This window comes from Epinephelus lanceolatus, chromosome 7 (assembly GCF_041903045.1).
Source record: "Epinephelus lanceolatus isolate andai-2023 chromosome 7, ASM4190304v1, whole genome shotgun sequence".
Lineage (NCBI taxonomy): Eukaryota > Metazoa > Chordata > Actinopteri > Perciformes > Serranidae > Epinephelus > Epinephelus lanceolatus.
Window position 1 is genome coordinate 13,864,070 of NC_135740.1, and position 11,836 is coordinate 13,875,905.

At 40.8% G+C, this 11,836-nt stretch overlaps 1 protein-coding gene across 5 annotated transcripts in view; it reads left to right on the plus strand.

Annotated features, from left to right (window-relative positions):
• LOC117261048 (protein phosphatase 3 catalytic subunit alpha-like) overlaps positions 1 to 9,865 on the plus strand; it is a 49,667-nt gene extending 39,802 nt beyond the window's left edge. For 3 of the 5 annotated variants that reach the window (XM_078169200.1, XM_033633247.2, XM_033633248.2), the window contains exons 8-14: positions 224 to 318; positions 685 to 810; positions 2,615 to 2,692; positions 2,855 to 2,939; positions 3,203 to 3,300; positions 4,371 to 4,418; positions 7,352 to 9,865. In XM_078169200.1, coding sequence (XP_078025326.1) covers positions 224 to 318; positions 685 to 810; positions 2,615 to 2,692; positions 2,855 to 2,939; positions 3,203 to 3,300; positions 4,371 to 4,418; positions 7,352 to 7,530 — 709 coding nt within the window. In that variant the 3' untranslated portion in view covers positions 7,531 to 9,865. The remainder of the gene's footprint in view (positions 1 to 223; positions 319 to 684; positions 811 to 2,614; positions 2,693 to 2,854; positions 2,940 to 3,202; positions 3,301 to 4,370; positions 4,419 to 7,351) is intronic. The other 2 variants (XM_033633249.2, XM_078169199.1) reach the window with 1 other exon arrangement.
• The last annotated feature ends 1,971 nt before the right edge of the window (positions 9,866 to 11,836 follow it).

Consider the following 11,836-nt stretch of genomic DNA (forward strand, 5'->3'; position numbering starts at 1 on the left):
GGGGGCTGTCAGTACCCTGCAGAGTGGCACCCTGTCATTTTGCCCACACAGATCCTTCTTCATTTGTTTTTAAATGCGTGGCTGTCTCGCCTTCAACCAGTCTCTGTCTGGTTTTAAAGACCTCTGAAGCAAATCCTCCGTTTTCATCCACAACATGTTTTTTTTTTATTTATATATTCGTGTAGCTGTAACGTGGGTGGTTTGTTTGTCTCTCTTTCCTCAGGTACCGTATGTACAGGAAGAGTCAGACCACAGGTTTCCCCTCCCTCATCACAATCTTCTCCGCTCCAAACTACCTGGATGTCTACAATAACAAAGGTCTGACACACACATGCGCAAACACACACACACACACACACACACACACACACAGCTGTACACACACAAAAAGCTCAAATGTGAGCACTGGTGCAATCATTTTAGACTCAACAGCATATTATTCTTCATCTAAGACTGAACAGAAACGCTTAAAACACATTGATAGAAATAGTGTGTGGATGTGTGGACTATGTGTGTAGTGAACATTTTAAAACTGAATCATGTTCTTCAGTTTATTATAACTGTATGTTTAACATGATGTTTAGGGATTAATATTTTAAGAATAATATTGTCTGATATCTGACCAAATTCAATCATCTATATGTGCGTGTGTGTGTGTGTGTGTGTGTGTGTGTGTGTGTCCAGCTGCGGTGCTGAAGTATGAGAACAACGTGATGAACATCCGTCAGTTCAACTGCTCTCCTCACCCCTACTGGCTGCCCAACTTTATGGACGTCTTCACCTGGTCACTGCCTTTCGTGGGAGAAAAGGGTATCACACGCACACACAAATCCTTTATATAGACTCTTCCACATACAGAACATCATAATCAGAACATTAAAGCGTCAGGTTGTCGTCAGTGGTGCTGTAATATCCAAAGGAACACTCCTTTTGGTGTGGAAAATCCAGCACTAGACTGAAATGCCGGTTAACACAAACCTACTTCAGGCTAAATTGTGTTGGTACTGATTTAAGACCTGATTTAAATGTGAGCTATTTGAGCTTTGGTGGATTTTATGCTCAGACAGATCACCAGACTGTGAAGGAGCTCAAGGATGATGAGTCCAGCTACCAAGGCTGCCATGATTTAATGAAACACTTTTGATTTTAGATTGGTCAGACTGGTGTAGTGTGAAGCAGCAAGAGAGTCACAAAAGATAGAAAGTCAGCCCTTACAATTTCATTTGGAGGCATAAATCTAGTATAAAGTACTACAAAAATAGCAGTTGTCATGGATAGGGTTGGGTACTGGTATCAGGAACTTGGTACTAGTATCTAGTGGTACCTTTCTAAGGTGCTTTAGTATCTCTGTAATAACAAAACATACAAAAGCATCCAGTAAAGTTGTCTGTGCCTCACGTAAAGTATTGTCTTGCATGGACAATGACTTCATTATCTCCAGCGCTGGCTGCAGGCATGCTAACGTTAGCTGTGGCTGCTGCGGGGACTTTGCCTCCAGGCTGTCATACACAATACACTCTTTAGCTTTAAATATATTTTGTGTTAGACCAGGTGTGTCCTCAGGTTAGACGTGTTGCCCTGGCCAGCTTTGCATTTCACATTTACAGATATTGCAGCAAGTGTTGTCTGCATCAAGTTTTGACAAGGGAAACCACACAGGACCGCTTTAGGTTCACCACTGCCCTTACTCACTGTGACTTGAACAGGCTGTATGGGTGACATAGTCTGGCTCTCTCTTTTTCTCTCTATACTCTATAATTGATTTAACGGTAATCGGTACTCTGTAGTAGCTACACAATTTGGTCAGTACTCTTACAAGTACTAAGTTTAGCACTCAACCCTAGTCATGGATCAGTTTGCACATTTAATAAATTAAGCCAAAAAAGTCTGACGCAAAAATCGAAATAATCTCTGTAATACCACTGCAAATTATAATCATGATACATTTCCATCAAATGGCACTCATGTACCAACTGTGCAACTGTATTCTTCTGACAAAGACGTGAGTACTCTTAGACTGACAGAACTTGATGGCCTGTGAGCTATCCTCTCTCCACTTTTGTCCTGTCAAGAACCTTTAACACCTCCTTAACTGGACAGAAGTCCAGTCTGTGCTGCACAAAGCAGGCACAACTTCATCTTGAATTCTAGCTTTGAAAGGCAGAGATGCAGACGGCAATAACATCCTGTCTGTGTCCTTGCGCTAGATCTCACCACTCAGCGAACACAACTAAGGTAAAAACACTAAAAGGGATAATCTCTATAAATTTCTTAGTTTTAAAGGAAGATCATTTTTATGTACTCTACATGGTCTCAGTAATATTCTCTAAAAATAGCAATTATATCAGCTTAAAAAGGTGTACAACCCCTACTTACAGGATTAGGGACTCCTGGGTAACCACAGTTTAGTCAGATTTGAGGCATTTTATGCCTTTATTGGGCAGCAGTGGAGAGATGACAGGAAATGAGGGGGGAGTGAGAGAGACAGGGAATGACATGCAACAAGCAGCAAGGCTCAAACCGGGGTGTTGTTGTTCTTGCTTGGTGTCTTAACCCCTAGGCCACAAGGGTGCAACTATGTTCCTGATTAAGTGTGTGTCTTTGTGTCCTGCAGTAACTGAGATGCTGGTCAATGTCCTCAGTATCTGCTCTGACGATGAGCTCATGAATGACGGAGAGGAGATCTTTGATGGTAAGAAACACTCAACATTGACGTTTAAGTCATGATTCAAACCTATGCTTGTGTGAATAAATACAAGACTGAAATATAATTCAGTATTTACAAAGATATCTTGGCAATTTGTTTTTTTATGATGACAGCAATTAATGAGTTTGTGTTTGATTCTTTTTCCAGCCAGTGCAGCAGCAGCCAGGAAAGAGGTGATCAAAAACAAGATTCGAGCCATTGGGAAGATGGCTAAAATGTTCTCTGTTCTACGGTGAGCTGAATTCCAATTGTACGCACTACATGTGTGTGTGTGTGTGTGTGTGTGTGTGTTTACCGTATGCCTATAAATGCTGTATTTAACTTTAGGAGAAATTAATCAGAAGTCACCTGCCTGGTACTTTCAGCATTCCGCGAGCATGTTTTTGTGTATTTGCAGGTGCACAATGAGGGGAAGTGTGTAATTCTCTGTAATTTTCTCTTTTTATTCACACACACCTGTCCCACACACGCACGCCATCTCTGTCTGTCTCTCAGGGAGGAGAGTGAGAACGTTTTGACCCTGAAGGGACTGACCCCTACAGGCATGCTGCCCAGCGGAGTGCTGTCTGGGGGCAAACAGACCTTGCAGAGCGGTGAGTGTTTAACACACTCGCACAAACGCACTCTCAAACGTAACCCTGGACACACCTTCAAAGGCAGAACTAAAACACACACAAGTACACATAGACACAGTTTAAATACCTGCTTTGGACCATCCTCCGGTTCCTTCCTGCCCTCTCTCCTCTTCTCCTCCTCTGCTCTTCTCCTCTCATCCTTCTGCCTCACTGATTCGCTCACTCTCTCCACCTCACCTCACCGGCGCTGAGGATACTAACAACCTGCTGGTTGTGTGTGTGTGTGAGAAGGCAAGAGAGAGAAAGAGAGCTAAAGAATGATAGAGAGGACATACAGCCAAAGCGTGTGTGAGGTGTGCGTGGGCTAACAGCAGCTACTGCTAACACCAGGTGCCCTCTGAACCTGCCATGGTCTCAGTGCTGCTCTGAGGGCCTCACATGACTAAAGCCTGAAACATGTCTCTGAGTCAGCTAATTTGCAAGCGTCATGCGTCACTTGTATCAGTGTCTGCAGACACAAAGTGCACATACATTTAATGTATATGTTGGATTTACCAATCAGAATGCGTTTTTTTTTTTTTGTTTGTTTGTTTCTTCCTTTGTGTTTTATTCAGAGACGGGCATCTTTGCTTTTAATGTATAGGGTTTAGTCGAGAGGTAGACAGGATGAGAGATGAATCAGAGACGTAGAGGTTTAAATGGTACGCCCCTGGGCCATCATGACGCTGCTTATCAAATATTTGCATCGATATACCTCACCACTAGTTACTCTTTGTTCTCCTTTACTTCCTGTGTTCAAATTTCTGGTTTGGTGTTGGACCAACACAGGCACTGGCTAAACATTTTCGGGCCGGTGTTTTTTTTAACTACATTTAGTGGAGATTTTTATCTGCGGTCGCCCTCACTTGCGTCCTTAAGCCGTCACATTTAAACGCAATTGCACAGAAGCATGTTTCAGCCTTCACTCCTTTCTTCTTCTTCTCCTCCTTCTTTCTTTGTACTTCATCTACTCTCTCGACCCTGTCATCTTCTCTCTCTTCCTGTCCTCCTTTCTCTCTCTTCTTCTTTTCTCCTCCATCATCCTTCAGCTACCATTGAGGCCATTGAAGCCATCGAGACAGTTAAGGACGCTGAAGGTAAAATCCCACTCATTTCACTGTGTGTGTGTGTGTGTGTGTGTGTGTGTGTGTGTGTTGTGCGTGCGCACATGTGTTCCCTGTGAGTGTGCGTGTGTGCAGCATGGCTGCGCTCTCAGCCACCCATGCTCATAAGGTCATAGATTTTCCTTACCCACGATGCACCAAGCTCTTCTAACCACATCAGCGCTCACAACATAGCCACCACATTTAATCACACAAAACATGCACACACATTTCTCTTTCCATCTCTTGGCAAACAGGAAACAGCACTACACCTTCTCTCCCAACACACAAACATTTATTCATGTCTTTTTCAGCACACGGCACGTATCACACACAACTTTGTCTTGCACACACCATACACGCGCAAGAAGAGCGGGGCTGTGGGTGGTAGTGGGTGTTGTGAAGTTGGGCAGGGTCACTCTTATAGTCTGCAGTGTGTTACTGTCTTTTCTTGATATTTCATAGGCACTGTAGTTCTGTAGAAGATAAACATGCAGCCAATCTGTTTCTCCACAAGCAGAACAAGAGTCACCTGTTATGATAAAAGTAAATTAATGCAAAGTGTTAAGGGAATATTTCTAATAATCTTACAAACCAAACCTCAAAAGTTCTGTGGTAAAACTCAGCTATTCACTGGGCTTTTGACCATATCCCATGGCCTTCTTCAGTAAATGGTCACATCACCTAAGCAGAGCACTTCAGTAACGCATTAACAGGTTCTGTACTGAGCTCCTGTGATGACTCTTCTGACTGAAGCCAGAACAGGTCTGCTACTGAACAGATTGTGATCATGGTATTTGTGTTTAGTGTATTATAAGCTGCGTACACAAGCTTTGTTATTACTCTGCATGCTTCTGTTAACTGTAGTCTTTTGTGTTTGTAACTTTTGTGCTGTCCTGAACTATAGTCCATAATTTGTTGAAGCAAATAAATTATGGGTATCTTTTGTGTTATGTTTTTCTGTTACGTACTATTATTTGTAGCTGGGTGTGAGGTGTCCGCTGTGTAGGACAGTGGCTTAGTGGTGTGTAGCTGCATGTGTGCAAAGGTAATATGGCAGTAGTTGTTGTTCAAAAGTGGCAGCAATCTCTGCTGACAGACCTCCTTATCAGTGCAGGAGCATCTGTCAACACAGAGACCGCAGATCAGCTGATCTCAAAGCTTCAGGTTGGAGAGGTTTTACTCATTTTGGTTTAATTAATTTTGATAAGTTGTTACCCCAATTATTCTGCTTTTATTTGGTCCACTTTGAGTCTAATTTAAAGCGGCACTCTGGCTATTTATTATTGCCCTGCCATAAATTTGGGGGCTCAAAAGGGACTGATTAAACAATTGTTAAATATTTGAAACTGAAGCAAAAGAGCCGGACATATGCTAATTTTTTTATCCTTATTGTGGGTCCAGATCCAAAAAGAGCTGGATCCCATATTTCCCATAATGCAACTGATGGCATCTTTTTGTCAGACCCTTCATGCTTGGTCAATACCCATGTCTTTAAACTCTATATCCCCATTTCACAATGCCATTGAAGGAACAGTTCGACATTTTGTACCTTGTTTGTTTAATTCGTACACGGACAGAACCATAAAGACGGCATGTTGTAGTTTTACAGGAAGTCACTGTGCCAAGAAATAGTTCCAGTATAATAAAACCACAGTGCTGTTTTTTTATGGATCAAACAAACATGATTTAATAGGTGTGTCCAAACAATCCATCCATTCCTTCAGCGCAATGCATGATAAGATGTAGTGCTTGGTTTGTGACGTTTGGTTGTACACTACCTGAATGAATTGTTGTATACTTTATCCCCCCATTTCCTGTCTTGATGCTAACAGATGCTATGCTAACAGCTCGCTGCCACTTGTTTTAACTTTACCATACAGACATGGGAGATACCAGTCTTGTCATTTAATTTTATGCAAGTAAGCATATCTCCCAAAATGTTGAACCATTCCCTTAAACATTTGTGTGTCCAAGCCAAGATTACCTTGATGACATCATAAACTGATGTGCATGTGTAGAATTGGCAGAGTGCCCCTTTAAAGAACAAGTTTGAGTGCATCAGCATATTATTATTCATTAAACTCGCTGAGGAAGAGGAATTGAGACAAAGCTGAAGTTCATTATCACAAAAAAAGACAAATTTGCTAAAGTCTAACCCAACTTAAAATATGGCCAAAAGAATCAACCTGGCAGATATGGAAAACCTGACATCTGACTTTTGTCCTTATCTTTAATTTTTACATATTGGTTACAGAATGTAATGGGGAAAGTGGTAACCTCCAGAACAAACGGCGGAATGTCAAAAACTCTTCACATAGGCTAAATATGTTTTAAGGACTTATGAACGACTGCTTCTGTGCAGCTGTGCTTTGTTCCATACTCTGTGTCTCATAACGGCTTATCTAGCAGGTGCCTCAGACTACTGATCTAGGATCAATGGCCAGGTCGCACTGACTGTCATGTTCACTGTGAGCTATGAGGTCAAACTAATCCTAGCTCAGCATTCAGACAATAGATGACAGTAGCTGATGTGTGTAGATAGTGGTGTAAGAACTGTGTTGATTTGCATATATGACAGAACCTTGTTCATCCAAACCCAAAATATCCCTCTGTTAAAGGAGCACAGTCAGGGTCATAAGCATTGAAATGTCCTTGCTGGTGTGCCCAATTGAAAGCATTTGAAAATTGAATTAAACCAGACGGATCGCCATGAAATGTGTGCACATGCACATTTCATAAATGAATAAAATGTGGTTTGGACTCTTCAATCCATTTCAGCGCTCTGAATATTTCCTTCAAAACTCCCAGGGGTTTGGATACACAAGATTCTACTTAATGTCTGGTAAAATATTAACTCTGTGTGCATGTATGTATGTATGTTTGTGTGTGTCCGTGTGTGGGTGTGTGTCTGCCTGTCTCCGCAGCCATCCGAGGCTTCTCCCCGCAGCATCGGATCAGCAGTTTCGAGGAGGCCAAAGGTCTGGATCGGATCAACGAGAGGATGCCTCCGCGACGCGATGCCGTCAACAGCGTGGGCCTGTCAATGGGCCGCATGAACATGGGAGAGCCCAATGGGACCGACAGCAACAGCAATATACAGTGATGGACATACCCTCCCACATGCCCAGACACATACCTGCAGTTACAACAACTCTCATATGGTACCATATTTATAGATACTTGTACATAGGCATATATACACAAGAAAATGCACCACACAAACATAGTATTACATACACTGAATGGGCTACAGACAACATCACACACACATGCAATCTCTCTCACACACACACACACACACGATTATCTACCCCATTCCCGTTGCCCTCAGCTGTATGTAAAGGCATGAGCGTACCCGGACTATACCACCAAAGGCTGAGTCTCTTCACTGAACTGATGGGCCCTATATAAAGAACTACAACTCCCATGTACCTGCACAACAACAGGAAAGAAACAACAAAAACACTCTCCATGCAAAACAGGAGGAGCTGCTGTTCACCATGTATGTTGGGGATCAACAGTGGGTTGACAGTGTCAGCATGACATGGCTGTCCGTGGTGTGTGCTGTGTCAGGCGGGGTCAAGAGTTTGCACGGAAGATGGGGGTGGCAATCAGGGGCAGGGGCGTTAAAGATATGTATGCTTCTTTTTCCTGTTTGCAAACAGGGAGTGGAACCAAACTTGCGATAGGTTGATTTTATAGAGTCGTGGATATGCCTGCCTGCGTGTGTGCACATGCTTCAACATGTAAATGTCCGTGCAGTTATATCTGAATATCTGAATATGTGTTTGCAAACACGAGCTGATCTCGCCATCAGCCAGCGAGAAAATTTTTGATGTGTGGTGTGGTATCTGTTGCCGAGAGATGTGTGGAGATAATCTCAGCTGCAGTCTAATCTGAGCCTTCGCTGTCCTTTTCTTCTCGGGAGGAGATTCCCGTTTGCTTTTGTAGCACTACACTGTAACCATCCTCTACTTGAAGTCAAGTGGAGTTCCCCCCCCACCCCCCCCTCCCCCCCTCGTTGCCCTCCCAAAAAAATATTAAAAAACAAAAAACTCTGGTCCCAGGCCAGTTAGCTCTCTGCAAAGGCTTGACACTGGGCCAGGATCAGATGTGAAACAAGTGTTTCTCCCCACCTGTTGTGTGTAAATAGGTTACATAAAGAGGTTTTATTGCACATGTGATGAACACGGTCACGAGATGCAAGATGCAGTATAGCGAACGTAGGATGCTTTATGGATGAGAGGGAGCCGGGGGGAGTTGAAATGTGAAGTCATACTCTATTCATTCTCTTTCTACATCCTCCTTTCTTCCTGTGTTGCTGTCTGCTACCACACAGCAGTGATGGCTGGGAAATCTCCGGCCTAAAAAGCAGGAAATAATATTTCACAAAGGAAACAGACTCTTCTGATTAAGGCAGCAGCCAAGACGACAAGAAGAAGTCACAAGAAAAGGTCTTTGTAAAGCATTTATATTAACGCATCAGTGCATGCAGAGTTAAGTTCTTTGATAATAATGTGAAGATTATATTTGTGCTCTGTGTTTCACTATGGTAGGATCTTTTTTTCTTTTTGTTTTTTTCTGGCTAATATAAATGAACTGAGGAATAATGAATAATTTATTTTGTACATAATGTTAATTTATTTTTTGTATTCATTTTGTGTTATATTTTGTTGTTGGTTTTTTTCATGTTTTTTTTTTTCTTTTTCTTTTTCACAACCTGTGTTTCTGGTTTCTTTCGATGCTGTACAGAATGACAGTACGCTTCTATTCAAAGTGTCAAGTCCACGTTCTCTCCTCTCTTCTTTGTCGGTGTACAGGAGTTGTTTTTAACGATAAATATGAATAACGATAAACAAATATTAAATTAGCATTGATGAATGACCATACTATATACAGAGGCACAGGCATTCAGGCAGCCAAAAGCATGATTGCATGGTTAAAATTTGCGCTGTTTAAAGCAAAAAGCAGAAAGACACATTTTAACAGAAGAGCCGGTGTGTTGCTGTCACAATTTAAAGGAAAAAAGTGTACTCTCTCTCTGATCATAATTCTTGATGATTCCTCTTGTTATTTGATGATATTTATGATTCTATGATTATTATGATTCTATTTATTATGGACATTATTCTTAATATTTAAGCTCTCTCTCTCTGCTGGTTGCTCTTCATGTTGCGTTGCTCCTTGGTTGATCTTGTTGTGCTTCTTTGGGAGAGGTGAACCCCCCTGGGAGACCCTGTGCCATAGAAATTGTGCCACGGTTCTTACTTTCTTTCTCTCTGTCTCTCTCTCTGTCTGTCTGTCTCTCTCTCTCTCTCTCTCTCTCTCTCACTCTTTCTGCTCTCTTTCTGTTTTGACTCCCCAGTCACTAACACTGTAAGCATGCCCCATGGGACGATCCACTTTTTTACTCTTGAATAAAATATGCATGAACCTTTGATATGGATACTGAGACTTTATTTAATTACCACTGAGCATGGACACACAAAAGACAACATAAAAGAAGCACCCTTGTGCAATAGCAATGAATGAGTCAATAAAATCATTCAATGTGACTGGACCTGTTATACAGTTGCCAAATCACAGAGGAACATGCTTAGAATGATAAAGATAATCTTGTGAAGCAGAATTTAGCTTTGTTAAAATGTCCCACCCAGGAAATTCACTTGTGACCCCCTTCAGTTCATTTAACCACTTGTCAGAGTGAGTCAATCCAGTAAGTGTCAGTCATTTACAGTCTTCTTTTAACACTGAGCATGTTACAGCTACTGGCTGTGGTTTGACAAGACAGAAAGTATTCCACATAGAAGATACCATTCCAGGTAAGAGGGAGTGACTTTCTCTTTGATCAGGTAGTTTCACAAGGGTGAAACTGAGCTTACTGATTTATGTTGTGTAACAATTACGGGAGTGACAGGAAAGACAAGAAAGGATATATGAAATAATCACAAAGTGGTTAAAAAACTTTTGACTTAATCATTAGGGCTAATTACTGTAAGTTACACCTCCCTACTGGTACGTCAAATCTGCTGAAGAATACAATATTCGTTTTATTTAAATGTATTAGATTTATCTTGCATAACCACTCAAACTAAGTCTAAAAACACTAGTATCACATCTCAAAAAACCCAAGTTGTTTGTAATAGTGCAATGTAAACTCCTCGTCATACTAACCCTCTAAGATAATATCAAAGACAAGACCTTAGTGTTCTCAGTGATAGTCATGGCCTGGTCTAGTGGTGAACTAGGGGTCATGCTACTCACATAGGGGAGTACTTCTGCATTTGTCAGGAGGCATGTGGTTGGAGTCTTAAGTAACCTAGTTAATGGATAAACTGTAGTTTGTTAAATGCAGTGAATAATGGTTAAAGACATATTGTTAGTGACAGGTTGAGAGAGATGAAATAGATCAAATAATGTTAATGGCTAAATAATTGAATTAGTTAGCTAAAAGTGACAAATAAATGGTTATAATAGTTAGCTAAAAGTAAATGTCTGAAATAGTTATCTAAACGTTATGGATAAATAGTTATCTAAAAGTGATGGATAAATGGCTGAAATAGTTAGCCAAAAGTTATTGATAAATGGCTGTAATAGTTAGCCAAAAGTTATTGATAGATGGCTGAAATTGTTAGCCAAAGGTCATTGATAAATGGCTGAAATAGTCAGCTAAAAGTTACTGATAAATGCCTGAAATAGTTAGCTAAAAGTTATTGATAAATGGCTGAAATTGTTAGCCAAAGGCTATTGATAATTGGCTGAAATACAGTAGTTAGCTAAAAGTTATGGATAAATGGCTGAACTTGCTAGCTAAAAGTCACAGATAAATAGTTGGCTAAAAACTCATGGATGATTATGCAATATCACATGAGAGGGAATGCTGTTGTACTTAATATATTCATATAGCCTATATATTTCTAAATATAAAAATTTGATAGATTTTATTTATTAACAGTCAAAAGCAGCAACAGGTTATGATTTGTATGTTTATTTCATGATTCATTCGGCTCCACCAACACAAATAGTTTTGCACCTGGACTGCTACTGGACTGACCAGCAACAAATGATGGTGTATTATTATAAACAAGTTATGTTTTAGCTCACCAATAGGATTCCAGAGACTCTGGAGTCTTTGACAAAGAGCAGTGAAGCTGATCTGAAGGCCTAATGTTTGCCCACAACCTTTATATTGGTTTTTATTTATTTATTCCTATCTGCATATTAGTCTTTTACTTTCATATATAAATGACCCAACAAGACTTGAAAGACTTGAAACTTGAGTTAAAAAATTGTTGTCATTACAAAATTATTAATAGATGTACAGTGAGAACTTCCTCTTTCATGAAGCCTTTGGCCTGATCTCTGCTCCCTCCTACTCCTTCTCGTTACCATAATGTTTTGATGGCACA